Source organism: Aethalodelphis obliquidens, unplaced genomic scaffold (genome assembly GCF_003676395.1).
Source record: "Aethalodelphis obliquidens isolate GAN/ISIS:26980383/991018 unplaced genomic scaffold, ASM367639v1 scaffold9, whole genome shotgun sequence".
Taxonomy (NCBI): domain Eukaryota; kingdom Metazoa; phylum Chordata; class Mammalia; order Artiodactyla; family Delphinidae; genus Aethalodelphis; species Aethalodelphis obliquidens.
Genome location: NW_020837953.1, coordinates 10,542,437 through 10,569,722, shown reverse-complemented (window position 1 = coordinate 10,569,722; position 27,286 = coordinate 10,542,437). Strand labels below are relative to the sequence as shown.

The following is a 27,286-nucleotide window of genomic DNA, read 5'->3' as shown; positions in this document are numbered from 1 at the left end:
AACTACTGAAGCCTGCGTGCCTAGAACCCGTGTTTCGCAACAAGAGAAGCCACTGCAATAAGCCCGTGCACCGCAACAAAGAGTAGCCCCCACTCACTGCAACTAGAGAAAGCCCGCATGCAGCAAGGAAGACCCAACGCAGCCAAAAATAAATTAATTAATTTTAAAAAAGGAAAAGAAAAAACCTTTTTAGGCTGTATCTCTTAATATTGCTTCTCTGCTACTTCTCTATTCTCTCTTTTGGGACCCCTATTAGTTTTATGCTATATGCTCTTAATCTTTTCCAAGTCTCATAATTTATCATATTTTTCACTTTTTTATGTAATTGGGTGAATCTCTCAGTATTATCTTTCATTTCATTAATTCTTTGTATTTAAAGAAGCATGTACTCCATCTTAAAATTTTTTAATTTATAATTTCCAAGATTCCTCCTTGGTCCTCTTTTGAGTTGGTCATTTACCATGCCAGAGGATGGCTTTGTCTGGGAATTCTCTCACTGATATTCTCTGCTTCTAGTTAATTCCTGCTTCCAGATCTCGGTGCCTAGCATGCTTGTGGTTTTAGCTCCTACTTATTTCTGTGTGTTGCTTTTCTACTTTCGTCCATAGAAATATATATCTTATATTTGAGCACAACTATATCTTTAAATTTTTAAAAAATATATGTTTTATCTATCTTGCTTTTATCATTTAATCCTATCTGATATTTCCTTATACCACTATGCCTGTGAACCTCAACTGAGGGCAGTTCTGCCCATCAGAATGCATTTGGTAATGCCTGGAGATACCTTTGGCACAATGCACAGGACAGCCCCTCACAACAAATTATCTGGTCCATAATATCTATATTTTTTCATATATAAAAATGAAAATTGGAGGTGTTTTTTCATATTGTTTCACTTTGATAAATAGCCTTATGTAACTTTTTTGTACCATTAATTAATTTCCAAATGTAGATATTTCTGAACCCAAAGAAAACTAAGATTTGAGAAGCACTGTCTAGAAAGTTGGAAATTACTTAGAAAACAACAAAAGTATGGGAACAACAAAGTCTTTATCACCTCATACCCTTACTGGAACTTACAATATGTTCACACATAAAGATCTTCTATTAGATTTATACTTTTAAACCACTTTTTCCCAAAATAATATACTCCTAAGTTGTCTTAAGGCCCTTCAAATTCTATACAGCCTTCTGTGAAAGCTTTCTACAGCTTTCTTTATGCTTAGGTAGCAGATTTCAGAATCTTAATGAATACTTGACCAGCCTAACTATAAATATCTCATGCTTTCTTTATTCTTAATTCTTTTTAATACATACCAGTATTAAGATGTTTGGTAGCAGGGATACGATAATAGAAAAAAACAGAGGACTGCCCTTAATTTGCTGCATGACCTTACTTCACTTACTGCTTTCACCTGGGCCTCAGTTTTATCATCTGGAAAATGAAGGAGTTATACCATATAATTCCTGTAGGCTTTTCCAGTTATAAACCTGTGATATATCATTATTTACATTGTTTTTATTTAGCTTTTGGCTATGATCTTTTACTGTTCCTGAGAAAAAGTAGAGATAAAATGTTTAAAGATTTCTAAGGTCTTTAAAAATTCCTCATATTTGTTCTTTACAACCCTCACCTACCTCCTTGTAGTGATTGATAATAAAAATCATAAAATGGAAATCCTCTTATGTTGAAGGACTGCAAAGAATGATACTGGAAAAGTAGCATAAAAATTCACAGCTGGTCTGGAAAGGGAGACAACTAGATAAGAAGAAAGGAGGTGACAGCTGTATAAAAACAAGCAAAACCTAGGTCTCAAATTTTGGTAGGGTCAAAGAAATGTGCCCTGGGCCCTAATGAGGATGAGGCCCCAAGTAATTCTCAAACTCAGGATCTTGAAATTTATTAGAATTGCAAAGGACCAGAAGTCAGGTCTCCCAACCTCCTCATTAATGTCTTAAACACTACATTATGTGTTATTAATGCACATTATGTGTGTTTTTATGGGTGTTACTGTGTATTAACACACATTATGTGTTATTAAGACTACATTATGTGTTAAGCTATTATGTCATTTAATTTTACATAGAGAATGAAGGTATATGCCTGAAATAATCTTTTATAATTTATTTGTATAGGTTTTTCTAACCACTTAACCTATTTTCTGGCTGCTGGTGCTGTTATTTTGGGAATTGGTTTCTTTGCTTTGGCATCAGCTTTGTGGTTCCTGATTTGCAAACGAAGGTAAGATTTATTAGAATATTTGACTTTTTTTCTTTTAAAAATTCAGTGAAAGATTTTCTCAAATGGTATTAAATTTAAATAACTATAATGATATTGATTCTGTAATTTGATTGGGGAGAGAAAACTTTACATGTTTAGAGTAGCCTGAAAAGAGAAGTCCTAGTAGTATAATAGTCTGAGCAGTATAATAGCAATCTTCATGCATTAAAATTTTAAGGAATAACGAGATCTATTTTATTCTGTAGAAGACATGGGTTTGAATTATAATAGAAGGCTAGAAAACTTTTAAAATTTTGACTACTAATTTAGAGGTTAAAAACATTACTGAGAGAAAAAGACTTTCTTTAGGAGATATTTAAGAAGAGAGCTGACAGAATCTCTGGTATGGTCTAAATGTAGTCTTTTGCCGGAGATGGAAAAAAGATACTTGATACCTCAGTTCCTTTCAACCCTAAAATTTGGTGTTTTTTTATTATTTAATTGGTTCAGTATTTGCTTTGGCTCATGTTAAAAAATTTAAATTGTAATACGATCTTCCCACACACTCTTCCAGTATTCCCTATTTCAGCAAATGAATACATACTATCTATCCACTTGCACAAGTCAGAAAACCAGAAATTATTCACTAATTCATTCTTTCACAGACTTGCAGTGCCACTGGGAGGAGACAGATAATTAACAAATAAAGTGGTCAGGGAATGTCTCTTCAAGTGGGTAGTATTTAATCTGAGACTTAGATTAAAAAAAGAAGCCAGACATGTGACGACCCTGTGGAAGAGCTTTTTTCTAAGCTAATGTGATAGCAAGTACAGAAACTCCAAGTAGGAATGATCTTAGTATTGTTCAGTAAACAGAAAGTCAGTGTGAGTAGACTGAAGTGAGACGGAAATAATGATGAGATTAAAGAGGGAGATAAGGGTCAAATCACACAGGAATTTGTAGGCTAAAACATGGAATTTAGATTTTATTATTTCTGCCATCAGAAGGTTTTAAGCAAGGGAAGGATATTATCATCATAATAATAGCTAAAATCAAGGGTTTACTGCATACTGTTCTAAGTGCTTTATATGTAGTTATCTCATTTAGACCTCATAACTGCCCCATGAAGTTGCAGTAATATTATTCCCATTTTGAAGACTACAATGCCACCTATAGATGATTTACATTTTAATAACACTTAAAAATTTGAGATACAGATTTTAAATATATGATGTTGAATTTCAACAAATATATTCCCATGTAATCACAACCCCAGTCAAGATATAGAAATTTTCCATCATCCTGTAAGGATCCCTCATCCTGCTTTCCAGGAATTTCTCCCCACCTCCTACCCAGAGGCAGTCATTATTCTGATTTTTATCACCACAGATTAATTTGGCCTATTCTTGAACTTCATATAAATGGACTTTTTATGTCTGCTTTTTTCACTTAATGTAATATTTTTGAGATTCATTTATGCTGTTGCATTTATCTGTTCATTCTTTTGATTAATGAGTAGTATTACATTGTATGAATTTACCTCAGTTTGTTTATCCATTTTTCTGTTAATGGACATTTAGGTCATTTCCAACATCTAGCCCTTAGGAAATAAGGCTGCTGTGAACATTCTAATCTTTTTGTACATGTGCTTTCACTCCCCTTGGGTAAGAGTAGAATTGGTGGATAGTATGATTAGCTTTAAAAGAAACTGCTAAACAGTTTTCCAAGATGGATGTACGTTCCCGTCAGCAATGTAGGAGAGTTCTGATTCATTTTTTTTTTTTTTTTTTTTTTTTTGCGGTACACGGGCCTCTCCCTGTTGTGGCCTCTCCCGTTGCGGAGCACAGGCTCCGGACGCGCAGGCTCAGCAGCCATGGCTCACGGGCCCAGCCGCTCCGCGGCATGTGGGATCTTCCCGGACCGGGGCACGAACCCACGTACCCTGCATTGGCAGGCGGACTCTCAACCACTGCTCCACCAGGGAAGCCCTGATTCATATTTTTAAAAGATTTTTCTTATGTGTCTATGAATCCTGTATGTTAATGGAACAAGAGTAAAAGCGGAGAGGCAAGTTAGGATGCTACTGCACAGTCCATGTTAAGGATGATTGTGTCTTAGACTAATATGGAAGTAGAGGAGATGAAGAGAAGGGGCTGGACTTGGGGTAGTTTTGCAGGTAAAGTTAGCAGGTCTTATTGATGGATTGGATGAGGTAAGGAAAGATAAATGAAATGGCAGAGTTAATGCTAATACCTACATTTTTATCATGAGCAACTGAGTAGTTAATCATGCCATTTACTGAGATGAGGAGGTGATTGGGAGGGAAACAAGTTGAGGGAGTGGTGGTAAACTAGGAGTTGTATTTTGGATGTAAGTTTGAAAGCCTATGAAACATCCAAGTAAAAATGTTAGACAGTCAGATATACATGTGTGAATTTCAGGGGAGAAATCAGGGCTGAAGATTTAGGTTATCAATGTATAGAGGGTATATAAAATCATACAACTGGGGGGCATGGAGTCAAGATGGTGGAGTAGGAGGACATGGAGTTTGCATCTCCTCACAACTAGGGCAGCTGCCAGATGCTGGTGGGTGGCCTTGACACCCAAGGGGATGGGAGGAACCCCCAAGTGACTAGGTAGGACGTTGGAAGGAGCAAGGGAGGAAGAGAAGTGGAGGTGAGATGGTACTGGCACCCCTGAGGGGTGACTGGGAGAGGGAAGGGGTTCCCATGCCTGGAGAGACCCATTCACCACAAGGAGATTAACAGGGACAGGGAGAGACCCTCAGGGGTTTGGAGGATCAGAGGGGAATGCGGCCAGCGTTTCCCCTGCCCACTCAGGCCCCGGGGAGCATGCTGGGGCCTCAGGTCTGGTCCTCCACCTTCTGAGGACCCTCCATCCACATGGGTCCTGGGGACGTGGGAACAAGAGAAGGGGGAAGAGTAGAGGTGAACAGGGAGGGACCCTAGGGGATGTGAAGATCGGGGGAATGGGACTAGTGTTCCCTGCCACCACTCGGGACCCTGCAAGCCTGCTGGGGTCCCGGGCATGATCCTCCACACTCTGAGGTCAGAGGCAATCTGAGCCCCCTCCAGCCATGCTGAGCCCCGCCCCCCATTCCCACCAGGGCCTTTTCCAGCCATGTGCGTACTGAGCCCAGACACCACCCACTGCCTAAACCCTGCCCCTGCTTAAGCCTCGCCGCACACAGCCAAGGTCTTTTCTGGCCCTTTTTTTTTTTTCCCTACTATTGTGGTTCCGTTTTACCTTTCAGTTGTTGTTTCATTTATATTTTTATTTTTTCTAATATATCTGTTAGTGTTCTAAATTTATTTAATTTTTATTCCTTCTTATTGTTCTTCTCTCTCTTTTTTTTTTTTTTTTTTGCCATACCATGTGGCTTCCAGGATCTTGGTTCATGGGCTGGGGGGGTCGGGTCTGAGCTCCTGTGGTGGGAGCACCAAGTCTGAACCACTGGACTAACAGAGAACCTCAGACCCCAGGGAATATTAATCAGAGTGAGGTCTCCCAGGGGTCCTCATCTCACCGCCAAGACCCAGCTCTACCCAACTGTCTGCAAACTCCAATGTTGGAAGTGTCAGACCAAACAACCAGTAAGACAGGAGCACAGTCCCACACATCAAAAAAAAATGATAAGACAAAAAAAAATATTACATATGGAGGAGCAAGGTAAAAACCTAAAAGGCCAAACAAATGAAGAGGAAATAGGCACCTACCTGAAAAAGAATTCAGAGTAATGATAATAAACATGATCCAAAATGTTGGAAATAGAATGGAGGCAAAGATCAAGAAAATACAAGAAATGTTTAACAAAAACCTAGAAGAACTAAAGAACAAACAGTGATGAACGACACAATAACTAAAATGAAAAATACACTAGTAGGAACCAATAGCTGAATAACCGAGGCAGAAGAACGAATAAGTGAGCTGGAAAATAGAATGGTGGAAATAACTGCCAAGGAGTGAATAAAGAAAAAAGAATGAAAAGAATTGAAGACAATCTTAGAGACCACTGGGACAACACTAAATGCACCAACATTCGAATTATAGGGGTCCCAGAAGAAGAATAGAAAGAGAAAGGTCTGAGAAAACATTTGAAGAGACTATACTCAAAAACTTCCCTAACATGGAAAAGGAATTAGCCACTCAAGCCCAGGAAGTGCAGAGAGTCCCAGGCAGGATATACCCAAGGAGAAACATGCCAAGACACATAGTAATCAAATTAACAAATATTAAAGACAAAGAAAAATTATTAAAAGCAACAAGGGAAAAATGACAAATAACATACAAGGGAACTCCCAAAAGGTTAACAGCTGATTTCTCAGCAGAAACTCTACAAGCCAGAAGGGAGTGGCACGATATATTTAAAGTGATGAAAGGGAATAACCTACAACCAAGATTACTCTACCCAACAAGGATCTCATTCAGATTCGATGGAGAAATTAAAACCTTTTTAGACAAGCAAAAGCTAAGAGAGCTCAGCACCACCAAACCAGCTTTATAACAAATGCTAAAGGAACTTCTCTAAGTGGGAAACACAAGAGAAGAAAAGGAACTACAAAAACAAACCCAAAACAATTAAGAAAATGGTCATAGGAACATACATATCAATAATTACCTTAAATGTGAATGGATTAAATGATACAACCAAAAGACACAGACTGGCTGCATGGATACAAAAACAAGACCCATTTATATGCTGTCTACAAGAGACTCACTTCACACCTAGGGACACATACAGACTGAAAGTGACGGGATGGAAAAAGATATTCCATGCAAAAGGAAATCACAAGAAAGCTGGAGTAGCAATATTCATATAAGATAAAATAGACTTTAAAATAAAGACTGTTACAAGCAATAAGGAAGGACACTACATAATGATAAAGGGATCAATCCAAGAAGAAGATATAACAATTATAAATATTTATGCACCCAACATAGGAGCACCTCAATACATAAGGCAAATGCTAACAGCCATAAAAGGGGAAACTGACAGTAACACAACAATAGTGTGGGACTTTAACACCCCACTTAAACCAAAAGACAGATCATCCAGATGGAAAATAAGGAAATACAAGTTTTAAATGACACAATAGACCAGATAGATTTAATTGAAATTTATAGGACATTCCACACGAAAGTGGCAGAATACACTTTTGTCTCAAGTGCACATGGAACATTCTCCAGATAGATCACATTTTCCAAGGTCACAAATCAAGCCTCAGTAAATTTAACAAAATTGAAATCATATCAAGCATCTTTTCTGACCACAATGCTATGAGATTAGAAATCAATTACAGGGAAAAATACTGTAAAAACACAAATACATGGAGGCTAATCAGTGAACTGCTAAATAAGCAAGAGATCACTGAAGAAATCAAAGAGGAAATAAAAAAATACATAGAAACAGATGACAATGACAAAAAGCAGTTCTAAGAGGAAGTCTATAGCAATTCAATCTCACCTCAAGAAACAAGAAAAATCTCAAATAAATAATCTAACCTTACACCTATAGCAACTAGAGAAAAAAGAACAAACAAACAGACAAACAAAACCAAAGTCAGTAGAAGGAAAGAAATCATAAAGATCAGAGCAGAAATAAATGACATACTAACAAAGAAAACAGTAGCAAAGATCAACAAAACTAAAAGCTGGTTCTTTGAGAAGATAAACAAAATTGATAAATCTTTAGCCAGACTCATCAAAAAAAAAAGGGAGAGGACTCAATAAAATTACAAATGAAAAAGGAGAAATTACAACTGACACCACAGAAATACAAAGGATCATAAGAGAGTACTGCAAGCAACTGTATGCCAATAAAATGGACAACCTGAAAGAAATGGACAAATTCTTGGAAAGGTACAACTTTCCAAGACTGAATCAGGAAGAATTAGAAAATATAAACAGACCAATCACAAGTAATGAAATTGAAACTGTAATTAAAGATCTTCCAACAAACAAAAGTGCAGGACCAGATGGCTTCACAGGTGAATTCTATCAAACATTTAGAGAAGAGCTAACACCTATCCTTCTCAAACTCTTCCAAAAAATTGCAGAACGAGGAGCACTCCCAAGTTCATTCTACGAGGCCACCATCACCCTAATACCAAAACTAAAAATATCACAAAGAAAGAAAATTACAGGCCAATATCACTGATGAATATAGATGCAAAATTCCTCAACAAAATATTAGCAAACAGAATCCAACAACACATTCAAAGGATCATACACCATTCTCAAGTGGGATTTATCCCAGGGATGCAAGGATTCTTCAATATATGCAAATCAACCAATATGATACACCATATTAACAAATTAAAGAATAAAAACCGTATGATCATCTCAATAGATGTAGAAAAAGCTTTTGACAAAATTCAACACCGATTTATGATAAAAACTCTCCAGAAAGTTGACATAGAGGGAACCTATCTCAAAGTAATAAAGGCTGTATATGACAAACCCACAGCAAACATCATTCTCAATGGTGAAAAACTGAAAGCATTTCCTCGAAGATCAGGAACAAGACAAGGATGTCCACTCTCGCCACTCTTATTCAACATAGTTTTGGAAGTCTTAGACATGGCAATCAGAAAAGAAATAAAAGGACTACAAATTGGAAAAAAAGAAGTTAAACTGTCATTGTTTGCAAATGACATGATACCATACATAGAATATCCTAAAGATGCCACCAGAAAGCTGCTAGAGCTAATCAATGAATTTGGTAAAGTAGCAGCATACAAAATTAATGCACAGGAATCTCTTCCGTTCCTCTACACTAACAACAAAATATCACAAAGAGAATTTAAGGAAACAATCCCATTTACCATCACAATAAAAACAATAAAATACCTAGGGATAAACCTACCTAAGGAGGCAAAAGACCTGTACACAGAAAACTATAAAACACTGATAAAAGAAATCAAAGATGATATAAACAGATGGAGAAATATACCATGTTCTTGGATTGGAAGAATCAATATTTTGAAAATGACTATACTACCCAAAGGAATCTACAGATTCAATGCAATCCCTATCAAATTACCAATGGCATTCTTCACAGAATTAGAACAAAAAAATTACAGTTTGTATGGAAACACAAAAGACCCCAAATAGGCAAAGAAATCTTGAGAAAGAAAAGTGGAGCTGGAGGAATCAGGCTACCTGACTTCAAATTATACTACAGAGCTACAGTAATCAAAACAGTACGGTACTGGCACAAAAACAGAAATAGAGATCAAATGTACAGGATAGGAAGCCCAGAGAATAACCCACGCACCTGTGGTCACCTAATCTATGACAAAAGAGATAAGAGTATACAATGGAGAAAAGACAGTCTCTTCAATAAATGGTGCTGGGAAAACTGGACAGCCACATGTAAAAGAATGAAATTATAACACTCCCTAACACCATACACAAAAATAAACTCAAAATTGATTAAACACCTAAATGTAAGATTGGACACTTTAAAACTATTAGAGGGAAACATAAGAAAAACACTCTTTGACAAAAATCACAGCAAGATCTTTTTTGACCCACCTCCTAGAGTAATGAAAATAAAAACAAAAATAAACAAATGTGACTTAATTAAACTTAAAAGCAAAGGAAACCATAAACGAGACGAAAAGACAACCCTCAGAGTGGGAGAAAATATTTGTAAATGAAGCAATGGGCAAAGGATTAATCTCCAAAATATACAAACAGCTCATGCAGCTCAATATCAAAAAAACAAACAACCCAATCAAAAATGGGCAGAAGACCTAAATAGACATCTCTCCAAAGAAGACATACAGATGGCCAAGAGGCACATGAAAAGATGCTCAACATCACTAATTATTAGAGAAATGCAAGTCAAAACTACAATGAGGTATCACCTCACACTGGTCAGAATAACCATCATCAAAAAATCTACAAACAATAAATGCTGGAGAGGGTGTGGGGAAAAGGGAACCCTCTTGTACTGTTGTTGGGAATGTAAATTGATACAGCCACTGTGGAGAACAGTATGATGGTTCCTTTAAAAACTAAAAATAGAACTACCATATGACCCAGCAATCCCACTGCTGGGACATACCCTGAGTAAACCATAATTCAAAAGGACACATGTTCATTGGAGCACTATTTACAATAGCCAGGAGATGGAAACAACCTAAATGTCCATCGACAGATGAATAGATAAAGAAGACGTGGTACATATATACAATGTAATATTACTCAGTCATACATAAAAAGGAACGAAATTGGGTCATTTGTAGAGGTGTGGATGGACCTAGAGTCTGTCACAGAGTGAAGTGGGTCAGAAAGAGAAAAACAAACATTGTATATTAACTAATATATGTAGAATCTAGAAAAATGGTACAGATGAACCTATTTGTGGTCAAGAATAGAGATGCAGACACAAGAACCGATGGGTGGACATGGGGGGAAGGGGAGTGTGGGATGAACTGGCAGATAAGGATTGACATATATACACTACCATGTGTAAAATAGATAGCTAATGGGAACCTGCTGTAAAGCACAGGAAGCTCAGCTCGGTGTTCTGTGATGACCTAGATGGGTAGGATGGTGGTGGGAGGGAGGTCCAAGAGGGAAGGGATATATGTATACATATAGCTGATTCACTTCATTGTACAGCAGAAACTAACACAACATTGTAAGGCAGTTATACTCCAATTAAAAAAAAAGTCATACAACTGGATGAGACTAACCAGGGAGTGATTGTTTAAAGAGAAGAACATAGGACTGGTCTTCAGCTCACCAATATTAGACATATAGAAAAAGAGTAGGAAGAATCTACAACATCTGAAAAGGAAAAGCAGAAAGATGTGTGGTGTCAAGCAAGTCAAAATTAGAAAATGTTTGGGCTTCCCTGGTGGCGCAGTGGTTGAGAGTCCGCCTGCCGATGCAGGGGACACGGGTTCGTGCCCCGGTCCGGAAAGATCCCACGTGCCGTGGAGCGGCTGGGCCCGTGAGCCATGGCCGCTGAGCCTGCGCGTCCGGAGCCTGTGCTCCGCAATGGGAGAGTCCACAACGGTGAGAGGCTCGCGTACCGCAAAAAAAAAAAAAAAAAGGTTGAAAAAGATGAGGATAGAGAAATAAGTTTTGGAATAGCGACATGGAAGTTATTGGTAGCCTTGAACAGTTTTGGTGGAGTGATGTGTTCAGAAGCTGACTTTTGTGTAAAGTACAAGAGAAAATTCAGACAAGTATATACATCCTTTTAAGAAGCTTTTTTTTTTTTTTTTTTTTTTTGATGTTGGGGAGTTGCTGAAAGGGGCAGAAACTGGAAGAAACTGTGAGGTCAAGGAAGGATTGTTTTGTTTTGGTTTTTTTCCCTTGAAAGATGGTAGACATGCTTGATATCTCCCTCTGTCTTTCCCACCCCTACTAAATTCGAACCATCACCGAGTTCTATTTATTTTACTTCATTAATTGCCCAAATCTATCCATTTCTCTCCATTATCGTTGACACTACCTTATCCAACTTATCATTATCCCCCACATAGTCCTACAGAGTTATAACTGACCCTTTACCTTCACTATACTCCTCATTTAATCTCTTCTTCACACTTCAGCCAGATATTTTCCAAATGCAGATCTGATCAAGTCACCTCACCCTTCCACCCCATTCCCACTACATTATAAAGGACTTGCTATTGCTTTTAGGATGAAGACAAAGTCACATGACTTTTAAGGCCCTGCATGTCTGCCCATGCATACTCTCCAGTTTCATCTCCACCTTTCCCTCTTGCTTTCTGTGCTTCTGCTACACTGTCCTAATCTGGCCACTAGGTCTTTGCACTTGATATCCTCTCTGACTAGAATATTCTTACTCCTACAACTCCCCTCCTCCACTACACTCTATCTAATAACTACTCCCATTTCTTCAGATGCCTAATTCAATCATCTCATCCTCAGAAAAGCCTTCCCTGACCTCTCTAACCAAGTTAATTCCCTTTCTTATATACTCATAGAGTAGCAGGTAGCTTTCCTTGATAACACTTTCCACAGTTGTAATTTTTCATTTTCTTGTGATTGTTTTATTAATACCTGTCTTCCTTGCTAGTGTTTAAGCTCCATGAGAGCAATGACAGTTCCATGAGTATAGTGGCTGTGCTTTTTTTCCCCTGCCACTGTATATACAACATCCAGTTTAATGCATGGCGCATAGTAAGTACTCGGTAAATATTTGTTAAGTCAATTGAATTCAATAAATGAATGAATTTTAATTGTTAATACTGCAATAAGTAACATAATATGATCTCTTGAATTAATTTGGAAAATTTCTAGTACCTCGGAAAGAAGAAAAGGCAATCAGCATTATTTTTTAAATTGTTAAGTTTAGAATTACTATTAGAAACTACATTCCTTTATACTTAACTATCTTTGATCCGCTTTGATCAGTTTACTTGCTGCTTCATTATTTCTAACCTTCTCTCAAAATTTCTTGTGACTGCATGCATAAAGATCACAGGTACTCTTCCCTTGTAAGTCATTAGTTTCAATTCAGTTTCCTTCTACTTACTTTTGCCAGAGACATTATTAAATATAAAATTGGCCACTGAGTTCCATTTCATTTAATTTCCTTTGCCATTAAAGGCAAATCTATGAAAAGACTAATTGACATTAAATCGATTAATTATCTCACAACCAGAGAGAAGGTTATCAAAAACTGATGGTTAATCTTCAAACTGGAAATATTAACCCTGCGAAGAAGTAGCTTAATTTATGTTCTATGGACAAAATAGGTGTAATGAAATCAGTAACATATGAAAAGGGAATATATAAGTTGATTTGTGCTTTTAAAAATAAATATATAATATATTCTGATTTTAAAACGTTTATGTAGAACTGTTGGAAACAGAATAATTTTGTTTTATAATTCATGTTTAATAATATTCTCTATAAAATATTTTTCAGAGAAATATTTCAAGATTGCAAGTTTAAAACAATTGATGAGAGATGCAGACAAAGACCATCAAAGGCAAAGATTAAATCTCAGTGTGTTTTTATTTCTCAAAATTTTCATACTGGAAATTTCCAATTACAGGTAGTGTGTAATATTTTATAGCAATGTTTTCAAATAATTTCTTTTGACACCATGTCATTAGCGTTGTTGTCTTTAAATTATTTAAATTATCCACTATTATTTTAAAATTTGAGGTACAATAACAAGGAGCTAAATTTAAATTACCCAAACTAGTTAGAGTTTATATTACAGGAAACTGAAAGATTAAATGAAAATGTCTCCTTCTACAGTTGCTTCTCTGTATCTCTAGCCTGAGAACCTGTATTCCCCATATTGGAATTGTTACAGGGATGAAGATAAATGGCATAAAAAAACAAAGCAAAAATTGCCAAGCCTATCAGAAGAAAGAGATTTGGAGATAAGAGGATACTCAGATAACCAAATAACCTAACCAAACCAACTAATTGAAATTAAATACAAAATGCTAATTGAAATTAATAAGGCTTTATTAAGGCTTCATTACATTCTGAGCTCTGGGCCCTACCTATTGAGGATAGTAAGATACAAACCCTACCTTAAAAGTGCTAGTGTAGTACAAGTGGGAAAGGCAGACACATAATTAACTTTCTGTTATATGGCATCAAAATAGTTGTATGGACAATGTAAAACAAGGGAGACACCAGTAGAAATTTAAAACTATGATATAGCTAATCAATGCATTATTAAATTTTATATATTTTGGACTCCACATCTAATATAGTCTTCCCTTTTTCTATTACATTTCTGAGACTCATCCAGGTTGGTGCATATACCCATCATTCGTCATTTTTTATTGTTATATCATATTCCATTGTATTAATATATCAAATTTTATGTTATGGACATTTGAGTTGTTTTCAGTTGGTTTTTTTAAAGGAAATTTCCACAGGGAATGTACCTAACAGTAGAATCACTGACTCATGGGGTTTGTGCATGTTTAATATTATTAGATAACTTCAAATTATTTTCCAAAGTAGTTTTGTCAATATACATTCCCCTCAGGCATGCATAATTGCTAGGATTGCTCCATATCAACAAATACTGATGTTTTTAAGCTCCTAAATTTTTAACAATCTGATGGATGTGTAATAGTATCTCACTGTAGTTTTTTCTTAATAGACTTAATTTTTTCAAGAAGTTTTAGGTTCACAACAAAATTGAGAAAAAAATAGAGTTCTCATATACTCCTTGCCCCCATACAAGTGCAGCCTCCTCCACTATCAACATCGTGCACCAGAGTGGTACATTTGTTACAACTAATGAACCTACACTGACACAACATCACCTAAAGTCCATTGTTTACATTAGTATTCACTCTTGAATCCTACATTCTATGGGTTTTGACATATCTATATATATAGAGAGAGAGAGAGACAGACAGACAGACAGGCACACACACACATGCACACAGAGATAAACAGGAACAAAGAAACAGAAAGACAGAGAAACAGAGATGTATGTACCATCATAGTATCAGACACAATAGTTTTACTACCCTAAAAATCTTCTTGTTCCATCCCTGTTCATCCTTCCCTCCAGCCAGTGATTGTTCAGCTGTTTCCATAGTTTTGCCTTTTCCAGAATGTCATATAGTTGGAATCATACAGTATGTAGCCTTTTTGGATTTCTTTCTCTTATTAATATGCATTTAAAGCTCTCTCTGTCTTTTTATGGCTTGATAGCACATTTCTTTTTGATGCTGAATAATATTCCATTGTATGGATCTACTTCAATTTATTTATCCACTCAGTTACTGAAGGACATCTTGGTTGCTTTCAAGTTTTGGCAATTATGAGTAAAGCTGCTATAAACATTCATGGGCAGGTTTTTGTGTGGACATATATTTTCAACTCATTTGGGTAACTACCAACAGCATGATTGCTGGATCAAATGGTAAGAGGTGTTTAATTCTGTTGCCGAACTGTCAAAGTTTTTTTTGGCTGCATTGGGTCTTCATTGCTGCGCACGGGCTTTCTCTAGTTGTAGCGAGTGGGGACTATGCTTCATTGCAGTGCATGGGCTTCTCTTGTTGTGGAACACGGGCTCTAGGCGTGTGGGCTCAGTAGTTGTGGCATGTGGCCTCTAGAGCACACGGGCTTCAGTAGTTGTGGCACGTGGACTCAGTAGTTGCAGCTCGCAGGCTGTAGAGCGCAGGCTCAGTAGTTGTGGCACACAGGCTTAGTTGCTCCACAGCATGTGGGATCTTCCCGGACAAGGGATCAAACCCGTGTCCCCTGCATTGGCAGGCAGATTCTTAACCACTGTGCCCCAGGAAAGTCCCACTCTACTTTTATTGACTTCTTTAATTTAAATGTATTAATTTAATTTGTTGAGGTGTTCTTTTATTTTAGTTCGTGGTTTTCAGTGTAGAAGTCCTTCACATTTGTTTTAGTTTTATTTATAGTTATTTTTATGCTATGGTAAATAGTATTGATTTAAAAATTTTATTTCCCAACTGTTTGTTGTTAGTAAATATAAATACAATATATTTATCTTATCTTATTCTGAATTACAGACCAAAAAGTTGCAGAAAAATTACAAAGATGTCCTGTATACCCATCACCCACTTCCCCCAATGACATCTTATATAAGTATACTTTATGAAAAGTATACTTTATTATAAGTATACATTATCAGAACCAGGAAATTTAGGCTACAGACCTAACTCAAAGATTACCAGTTTATGCATGTACTCACTTTTTGTTGTTTTTATATATAATTCTATGACATTTTATCATATGTATAGGTTTGTATAACCACCATGACAATCAACATACAGAAGAATTGTTCCATCACCATAAAGGAACTCCCTCATACTACCCTTTATAGTCACTCCCCCACTCCCTTTCCCTAACCTCTGGCAACCACTGATCTTTTCTCCATCACTGTAATTTCTTCATTTCTAGAATGTTATATAAATGGAATCTTATAGCATATGGCCTTTTGAGCTTGGCCTTTTTTCACTTAGCATAATGCCCGTAAGATCCCTCCATATCATCGCATGTTATCAATAGTTTTTTCCTTTTTTATTGCTAGTAGTGTAACATTGTGTGGAGATATCACAGTTTGTTTAACCATTTATCCATTGAGGAGTATTTGGGTTGTTTCCATTTAGGAGCTATTACAAAATAAGGATGCCATGATCGTTTGTGTATAGGCTTTTTGGAAAACATTAGTTTTAGTTTCTCTAAAATAAATGCCCAGAAATGCAGTTCCTGGATCATGTGGTAAATATGTTTAATTTTTCAAGAAATTTCCAGATTGATTTCCAGATTGTACCATATTACATATCCACCAGTAACGTATAAGATAATCATGTTTTTGCATCCTCTTTATCATTTGGTACTTAGCAGCATTTTAAAGTTTAGCCATTTAAATGTGTTTAGTGATTTTAATTTACATTTCTTTAACGGGTAGTGATGTTGAACAGCTTTTCATATTTTTAATTTTCTGCCATCCATATATCTTCTTTGATGAAGAGTCTCTTCAAGTCTCTTGTGCATTTTCTAACTGGATTATCTTTCTGTTTAAGTTAGAGAGTATATTCTGGATACAAGTCTTTTTGTCAGATATGTGATTTACTACTATTTTCTCCCATTTGATGACTTGTGTTTTCATCCTCTCAAAATGAAAAACAGCATAAGTTTTAATTTGGTGAAGTCCAATTTATCCATTTTACCTTTTTGTTTTGTTTTGTTTTTATTGAAGATGGTTGAGTTACAATGTTGTATTAATCTGCTGTACAGCAAACTGATTCATTTATACATATATAGACATTTTTTTAATATTCTTTTCCGTTACAGTTTACCATAGCATATTGAATATAGTTCTCTGTGCTGTACAGTAGGACCTTGTTGTTAATCCATTCTGCATATGAAAGCTTACATCTGCTAACCTCAACCTCTCACTCCCCCCTCCCCCAACCCCCTCCCCCTTGGTAACCACTAGTCTGTTCTCTATGTCTGTGATTCTGTTTCTGTTTCATAGATAGGTTCATTTGTGTCATATTTTAGATTCCACATATAAGTGATATCATATGGTATTTGTCTTTCTCTTTCTGACTACTTCACTTAGTATGATAACCTATAGTTGCATCCGTGTTGCTGTAAATGGCTTTATATTTTGTTCTTTTTTATGGCTGAGTAGTATTCCATTGTGTGTATATATATATATATATATATATATATATATATATATATATCACATTTTCTTTATCTATTCATCTGTCAATGGACATTTAGGTTGTTTCCATGTCTTGGCTATTGTGAATAGTACTGCTATGAACATAGGGGTGCATGTATTTTTTTGAATCATAGTTTTGCCCAGATACATGCCCAGGAGTGGGATTGCTGGATCATATGGTAATTCTATTTTTAGTTTTCTGAGGAACCTCCATACTGTTCTCCATAGTGGCTGTACCGACTTACATTCCCACCAACAGTGTAGGAAGGTTCCCTTTTCTCCATACGCTCTCCAGCATTTGTTATTTGTAGACTTTTAAATGATGGCCATTCTGACTGGTGAGAGGTGGTACCTCAATGTAATTGATTTGCATTTCTCTAATATTAGCACTGTTGAGCATCTTTCATGTTCCTATTAGCCATCTGTATTTCTTCTTTGGAGAAATGTCTGTTTAGGCCTTCTGCCCATTTTTCATTGGGTTGTTTGCTTCCTTGTTGTTGAGTTGTATATTTTTCCTTTTTGAATCATACTTTAAGTGTCATGTCCAATAACTCTTAGTCTAACCCTAGGTCACAAGGATTTGTTTCTAAGTTCTCTTCTAAAAGTTTCTTAGTTTTAGGTTGCTTTGTTTTATATTTAATAGCTTTATTGAGGTATAGTTCACATACCATACAATTTGCCTTTTTAAAGTGTCTAATTCAGTAGTTTTTAGATAGATATTCACAGAGTTATAGAACCATCTTCACAAGCAGTTTAGGACACCTTTATCACCTCAAAAAGAAACCCTGTACCTTTAGCAATCACTGCCCCTCCATTTTCCTCCAATCCTCCTAGGCCTAGACAACCACTAATCTATACTTTCTGTACCTATAGATTTGCCTATTCTGGAATTTCTTATAAATAGATACATACAATATAAGGTCTCTTGTATCTGCCTTTTCATTTAGCATAATGTTTTCAAGGTCCCTCTGTGTTATTGCATATATCAATATTTTATTCTTTTTCGTGGCTGAATAATATTCCATTGTGTGTGGATATATCACATTTTGTTTATCCATTTATCAGTTGAAGGACATTTGAGTTGTTTCCACTTCATGACTATTATGAATAATGTCACTATGTATATTCGTATACAAGTTTTTGTGCAGGTATATGTTTTCATTTCTCTTGGGTATATACCAAGGAATGGAAATGCTGTGTCATATGGTAACTCTATGTTTAATTTTTGAAGAATTGCCAGACTTTTTTCCAAAGTGACTGCACCGTTTTATATCCCCACAGGTAGTATATGAAGATTATATTTTGTGGCACCCTTGTTAACCCTTGTTTTTAACCTGTCTTTTTATTATAGTTATCCTAGTGGGCATCAAGTGGTATCTTGTCATGGTTTTGATATGCATTTCCTTAAAGCCTAATGACGTTGAAAATACTTTCATGTGCTTATTGGATATTTGTATATCTTCTTTAGAGAAATATCTATTCAAAGCTTTGTCCATTTTTAAAATTTGGGCTATTTGTCTTTTTGTTGTTGAGTTTTAAGTATTCTTTATATATTCTAGATACATATCCTATATCAGATATATGATTTGTAAAAATTTTCTCCCATTTCATGGGTTGTCTTTTCTTCTTATGGTGTTGTTTGAAGAACCAATGTTTTTAATTTTCTTGAGTCCAGTTTACCTAATTTTTTCTTTTGTTGCTTGTGTCTTTGGTGTCATATCTATAATCATTCCTTAATTGAGGTCATAAAGATTTATACCTCTGTTTTCTTCTAAGAATTTAATAGTTTTAGCTATTATATTTAAGTGTTTGATCCATTTTGAGTTAGTTTTTTGTATATAGTATGAGGTATTGATCCAACTTCACTTATTTGCATGTATAAACCTAGTTGTCCCAACACCATTTGTTGAAAAGAGTATTATTTTCCTATGAAATTGTCTTAGCACTCGTGTCAAAAATCAACTGATTGTAAATATGAGCATTTATTTCTGGAATCTCAGTTCTATTCCATTGATCTATATATCTGTCCTTATACCAATACCACACTGTCTTCATTGCTATAGCTTTGTAGTAAGTTTTGATATTAGTAAGTTCTCCAACTTTGTTCTTCTTTTTCAAGATTGTTTTGGCTATTACCATTTTACATTTTATATTTCTATCTCTGATCCATTTTTAGTTAATTTTTGTATAAAGTGTGAGGTTTAAATCAAAGTTCATTTTGGGGGGCTATTAATGTCATATTATTCCAGCACTAATTTTTGAAAAGGCTATCCTCTTCCATTGAATTGTTTGTGCAAATTTTGTGAAAAATCTGTTGGGCATATATGTGTTAGTCTGTTTCTGCATTCTCTATCTGGTTTATTGACCTGTGTGTCTATCTCTACCAATATGACACTCTAGCTGTATAGTAAATTATAAAATTGAGCAGTACGATTTCTCCAATTTCATTCTTCTTTTTCAACATTGTTTTAGGTTTTCTTATTCTTTTGCATGTCCATATACATTTTAAGGTGAACTTTAGCTAGAAAAAAATCTTGTTGAGGTCATGATGAAAATTACCTTTTTTTTTTTTCTTTCTTGGCTGCACCACGCAGCATACCCCACATCACATGGGGGTCTTAGTTTCCCGACCAAGGATCGAACCCATGGCCCCTGTAGTGGAAGTGTGGAGTCTTAACCACTGGAATGCCAGGGAAGTCCCAAGAGTTACATTTAGTTTATACATTAGTTTGTAATGAATTGCCATCTTTACTACAGTTGACCTGTGTTCTATGACCTTTATAAATAAATTTATTTATTACTTCTAGTAGTTTTTTTGAGGACCACAAAAGGTTTTCTTCATGTACAAGCATGAGATCTGTAAAAAACATCAGTTTTATTTCTTTTCCAATGTTTATGCTTTTATTTTATTTTCGCATCTTATTGCATTGGATGGGACCTCCAGTATAATGATGAACAGAAGTACTGAGAACAGATATCCTTTTTATATTCTGATCTTAGAATACATTCAGCTTTTCATCATTAAATAGGAAATTAGCTATAGATTTTTTGTAGATGCATATAGTCAGATTGAGGAAATTCCCTTCTATTCCTTTTTTCCTGAGAGGTTTGTCTGTTTGTTTTGCCATGAAGGGTTGCTGATATTGCCAAATGCTTTTCCTGCACCTTTTAAAATTGTTCACATGAGTTTTCTCTTTTATTTTGTTAATGTGAATTACATTGAATTTCAGATGTTAAATCAACCCTGTATTCCTGGAATAAACCCCACTGGATTTGATTTACCAATATATTTTAAATAATTTTTGCATCTATGTTAACGAGGGATATTATTTTATAATTTTCTTATCTTGTAATATCTGGTTAGATTTCGGTATCACAGTTTTATTCTCGTCACAAAACAATAGGGAAATGGTTCCTCCTCCTCTACTTTCTGAAAAATTTTTGTGTAGAATTGGCTATATTGCCTTCTCAAACTTTTTTCTAGAATTCACCAATGAAGTCATCAAGGTCGGGAATTTTCTTCAAGAGAAATTTTTTTTTTGGTGGTACACGGGCCTCTCACTGTTGTGGCCTCTCCCGTTGCGGAGCACAGGCTCCAGATGCACAGGCTCAGCGGCCATGGCTCACGGGCCCAGCCACTCCGTGGCATGTGGGATCTCCCCGGACTGGGGCACGAACCCATGTCCCCTGCATCGGCAGGTGGACTCTCAACCACTGCACTACCAGGGAAGTCCGAGAAAATTTTTGGCTATGAATTTAGCTCCTTTAACAGATGTGGAACATATAAAATATTTCTATTTTGTATGTTTTAGAAATTTTTTTCAGTAAATTTGTCCATTGTACCTAAGTTGTTAAGTTTATTGGCAGAAAGTTTTTAGTAGTTTCTTCTTATTATGCTTCTAAAATCTATAGAATCTTTAGTGATGGTACTCTTCTTATTCCTGATATTTCTCTTTTCCTAAATCAGTCTTGCCTGGAGTTTTATGCTTTATTATTCTTAGACTTTTGTTCTTTTATAATATAAACATTTAATATTTAAATTTTCCTCTAAGGCCTTCTTTTGTTGCATCTCACAAATTTTATGTTTTGTTTTCATAATTATTTAGTTCAAAATATTTTAAAATTTCCATTCTTTGTCTTTCAATGATATTGACATTTTTGAAGAATACAAGCCAGTTATTTTATAGATCATAGACTGTTCCTCAGTGTGACTTTTCCTTGCAGTTTATCACATCTGAAGGCGTACAGTGTACATCTGCTCTTCACTGGTGATTTTAGTTGATCACATAATCAAGATGATGTCTGTTCTTTCCTCACTGAATTATTTCTGTTTTTACCCTTACAGTTAATAAACAAGCTGTGTGGTGACACTTTGAAAACATGTAAATATCCTCCTCTTCATCAAACTCTACTTACTAGCTATATAAATTATTATTACTTGAGCTAATCTTTACAAAACTGTAACAATATGATGATTTTCTAATTCTGCCACTCCCATCCATATTTGTCATTTGGCTTTCTACTGTGAGAAAGAAGCCCTACCCTCTTCCTTATTTTATTTATTATTAATATAGACTCATGGATTTCTATTTTATTCAGCAGATTATAATCCATTACTATCACTATTTTGATGCTCAAATTTTCCTAAATTTAACCAGTGAGCCACTTGTTTAAGATTATTCCTCTTTTTTATACGTCCCCATCATTTTTTTGAGTCTTTACTTACTTCTGATACTATAGTATCATTTTGAAAGAATACTCATTGTATTAATATCCACATATCCTAACATATTTAAAGATTTCCTTACTTTTAGAATTTTAAATTGTAGGTTTTAAAAATGCTAAACAGTGTTGTGATGAACATTCTGGTAACTGAATATTTATACAAATCCAAAATTATTTACCTGGCATAATAAATTTCTAGAAATGGATTTGTTAAATTGCCCTCCAGAAAAATTATACCTATTTATATATAACAATATATAAGAATGCCCATTTTGTCATTCCCTTAGTTGGGGTAGAATTTTAATCAGTCTAGGACCTTACTCTGTGGTTTCCAGACCAACAATATCAGCATTACCTGGGAGCCTGTTAGAAATGCAAAATCTCAGACCCTATCCCAAACCTATTGAGTTAGAATATGCATTTTAACAAGCTCCCCCAGGTGATACATAGGCACGTGAAAGTGTGAGAAGCAATGTTCTAATATAATTTGTACAGGAGTCACAAATTGAATTGGTCCTAAATCCAGGCAAGGTAAGTCAGGAGCCTATACTGGCATTTATATTAATAAAAGTTGAAAATGACCAAAAAGTAAAGTAAGTTGTAAAAAAAAAAGTACTTATGTGTTATCCTATATATCCTATATACATATATATATCCTATATACAAAGTAAGTTGTAAAAAAAAAAAAGTACTTATGTGTTATCCTATATATATGACCAAAAAGTAAAGTAAGTTGTAAAAAAAAAAAGTACTTATGTGTTATCCTATATATATGTATACCCTATATATATGTATATCCTAAACAAGCCTTTTTCGGTGAACAAGACAATGAAAATCAGCATAGAATACCCACACTCTTCCCCTGTAACACGAGACAATATTATCTCTCTGTCTTCACCCACTGCATACCAAACACCCTATGCGCTAACTCATTGTTTATCTAGTGATATAAGGAAAAACTGAATCAGAACTTCTTGAGGAGTGTGTTACACTGCATACTCCTAAACCCTACTGCCAGAAAATCTGTTTTAGTAGGGTCTGATATTATGTCCAAGAATCAGCATTTTAATAAACACACCAGGTGATTCTGATGCCCTGTTTGAGAACTACTACACCACCACACTTCCCAGAACACATCTGGAATGTATTGTTTGATCAAATGTTTTACTTGCTTCAAAAGAATAGTCACATTTTTATAAAAGCCTTCTGCCAGAATTCACTTTCTTGTTGTTATTAGTTAATAGAATGAGCAAGTCTAGGAATTGTAATTACTTTTTTAGCCCTCTCTAGTTTTAACCAAGTGACTCTAAGTTAGTGAGAATGGAGAGAAATAATCCTGTTGAACTCTATTTCACCCTTCATTCCCTATCCTGGAGACTGCCTTCTTCAACCAATTCACATTCTTTTCAGATGATACCTCAACACTTTTTCTTTCCTGTCAATATAGTTTGGTAAAATAAATTCATATCGTGGAAAATATGATTCTGTCAAAAATTTATTATGATGTTAAAATATATTATTCTTATATAAATATATATCAAATTGTTTAAAAACTATTAATTTTTAAAACACAAATAACATTTTTTTATGTAGGAGGAGCAAAGAAAAAAGGAAAGAGCACATAAAAAAGGTACTTTCTCTCAACAATTTATTAGAATAAATTGTAATCAACTTCCAGCAATTCACATTTTAAAGAATCAAGAGGCTATCCTAAATATATCCTAAGTATCTAAATATTTTTTTAAATCATAAAAACTCAAGGGAAACTTTTATTAGTATATGAATGGGCATATATTTTTTAGAAAACAAGATTTATAATGTCTTGTCTTAAATTAAAATGTGAAATTTTAATTTTTGTCCCTTCTTTAAATCCAAAGGTATCACAGTCAATGCCATATAGTAATGATGGAGAGTTAAAAGACATGAGTGTTTTGTAACCCTTTAGATATTGACTTAGTACCTCAAATCATTACCCTCCTACATAATTTTAGAAATGCTGAATATAAAATGTAATAAGGTATTTAAACAGCATTAACAATGTTATATATTCATATCAAAAATTAACATGTAAAATATTATAAAAGATATTTTAGGATATTGTGTAAATGTGATCTTTTCTAAAACTTAACATTTTTCATTTACAACTGTGCAGCATAAATAATGTAGTGGGAGAAGCACGGGACTTAGAGTAACACAAATCTAGATTGAAGTCCATTTTGTATCTGATTTTGGTGACATTCCTTTAAGTCTCAGTCTCAGTCATATCTTTTGTGAAGTAGGGCTAATAACTACCTTGAAGAATAACTGAGAGGATAAATGAGATCTGGAAGTATATTGAACTGCTTTGTAAATTGTAAGGCACTATATGAATGTTAGTTGTTACTTTACTTGGTATAAAGCCAACTCATAGGCCCTTCCCACTGTGGATCAAACATTTTGTAATCTACCTGCTTAAGGAGGCATTTTAAAATTTATTTTTTAAATAAGACAATATTTAGCTATAAATAGTTAAGAAACTGTCTGCCATCTCTAATTTTAAGGAACATTCCAGAACTGAGCTTTCTAGCCTGTTTAGAATCTTCTCCTGTTAAAACAGGTTGATTTTATTTAGAATAGATTTTTGTACTCTTGATTATCATGAAAATATTGCTGATTCCCCATTACATACTTAACATTGTATGGATGATGATAGCAACTTAGCATTTTCACTGTTGCATCATCCTGTTCATTAAAACCCTAAGAAGAGTTTGAATTTTAGAAAGTAACATTATCCTTATAATTAAGATTTGGCTCATAAATATGTAATATTCATAGTAAATCTAATTTTTTTTACAGCAATTAAAGATTATTCTAAAGATGAATTCTGCCTTGCAACAAAAATGGTCATTTGTGACTCCTCAGAGACTAGCTCGGCAACAAATCCCGGCAGTGTTGCCTTAAGCTTATCAACGTTACCATCTGATTCTTATTACAGCCAAAGTATAGAAGTAACTGATGACTGGTTTTCTGATGATTCCCTAGTGAAAAAGAGCCCTCCAATGCCTTTTCTCAGGGAGCCTGTAATGGAGAAAGTATTTTCATACTTGTCAACCATTCCATTAGAAGAATGTACTGGAAATGTACTAAATATGACACTTTATGATGGTCAAAAAGATGACAACATTAAGGGAATATTTACACGAAGAAATACAGAGGTTGAAATACAAAACCTTCAACATAATATTGAATGACTTTTTTCTTTTGAAACTTTGTGTACACTGAAATCATGTAAAGTTAAAACTGAATTACCAGCTTCTGAGTCTCTTAACATGTCCATGCTAATATTGCTTTTCTTGATCTTTACCATAGAGTGGTCCTACTTCCCTTGCCAATTATTTCTAGAAACAAAATTACAGGAAGAACTAGAGCAATATCATAAACATTAAGTTTAACTCCTTGTATCTCATCAAAGGGCATAATAAATAATAGGAATGTATTTCAACACATAGGAGAAATACTTTAAGAAATCTTCAGCACAAATACATTTTTAATAAAACATTTGCAGCATTTCTTTATACTTTGACATTTTCAGTTTTATTTCAATGTGGGTAAGGCTGGGCAGAATACTTCCGTCAGCTATTCTGAATTTTAAATACATAAATCACCTACCATTTAAATCTTATTAAGCCATGACTTTCGTAAGCAATATAACTTTGCTCCTCTAGAGGAGCCTGGAACACTGTGAAGAATACAGAAAATAATTTTCTTTGCCCTTTCCTATGTCTGTTTCTCAGAATAGCCCTCCAGCCCTTACCCCACTATGATGAAGATGTGAGCAACTATGTTCATAGACATGTGACTCAAGCTAGATGAACCAGAATTCCTCTCTAATTTGAGAGACCCTTGGTCAAATTTCTATTTATGGCGCTGAGGGATTTCTGACACCCACCCTGTAATTGATCTCTTTTAATCTCTTTCTCACAAATACCCTTCATGTAATTAGTCTCTGTTTTTCTTTCTCTTGGGAAAAACAATTAACAAAATATAATATTACCTTTTGTGCTTAAAATACTCATACCAGGACCTGTGCATATCTTCCCAAGAGATAAATCATGCCTATTACAATAAATGAAAAGAAACTTGTCTCAAATATGGTAGTAGCATTATCCAGGCTGATCACTTCCCTCCTAGGGGGAATATTAAAAAGTATTAGAACACCTCTCTCTGTTGAAGCACCTGGTCATTTCTACTGGTTTTAGTTGTGAGAAAATCTCATGGGTTGTGAGAACATCTCTCTATATCCATCCCTAAATCAAAATAAGCTATTTTAGCTCAAGGTTTGTAAGGAGTGGTAAAAAGTATTTTGAATTGGTCTCTGTCTCTTGGTGTTCTACCAACTTCTATCTTACTGTCTGAGAGAAGAAAGTCATCTCTAAATCTGGTAAGATTCTAAAGCTTCCCTAGGAATTTGGGGTTGAAGAGAAGAGATTCTAGCCTTAGTCTGACTAATCTCTGGAATAGAGGAAACATAAATTAGGTAGCTATGAGTTGCCATGTCCCACCCTGTGGTTTAGAAAGAAAAAAAACAGGAAATCTGCAGTGAGAGAGCAGTGAAATATTTGCAAAGTGAAGAATAGAAATGAGAGATGAGGAGAATGTGATTCCTGGCTTTCTAACGGTGCTCCATTCCCTTGTTCCAGCCCTTCGTGTTTCCCGCCCTTGGCTCAGTAAGGCAACCTTGTATCCTAATTATAAATTCCCCTTTTTGCTTAAGCTAACAAGATTTGATTTCTGTTACTAGCCGCCATCCCTGAGCCCTGTTTTTAACTGTTTTTCTTAGCTTTGGTAAGGTACCCTTGTAATTTTTAAATAAATTACCTTTTTTGCATAAAGTAGAATTTTGTTTCTGTTACTATAACCAAAGCATCCTAACCAAATTCTTGTCATTACAAATGAGAAATAAAGAGATCTATGCACTTAAAGTAATTGTCACACTGTAGTGATAGAATAAACTGAGTTTATTTCTTCAAAACCTAATACATTTACTTGTTTATTAAAATGTTACTTTGTATCATAGGTATATACATTGTTCTATTTGAAAAGCCTAATGAGCAGTTCATATGAAATTACACCAGTCTAAAATAATCTTA

At 35.0% G+C, this 27,286-nt stretch overlaps 1 protein-coding gene across 1 annotated transcript in view; it reads left to right on the top strand.

Annotated features, from left to right (window-relative positions):
• The window catches only part of CUNH1orf185 (chromosome unknown C1orf185 homolog), a 32,212-nt gene extending 6,744 nt beyond the window's left edge, over positions 1-25,468 (top strand). Inside the window, exons 2-5 of the mRNA XM_027110680.1 lie at positions 2,140-2,245; positions 13,163-13,292; positions 23,751-23,787; positions 24,993-25,468. Coding sequence (XP_026966481.1) covers positions 2,140-2,245; positions 13,163-13,292; positions 23,751-23,787; positions 24,993-25,387 — 668 coding nt within the window. The 3' untranslated portion in view covers positions 25,388-25,468. The remainder of the gene's footprint in view (positions 1-2,139; positions 2,246-13,162; positions 13,293-23,750; positions 23,788-24,992) is intronic.
• Positions 25,469-27,286: the final 1,818 nt, after the last annotated feature.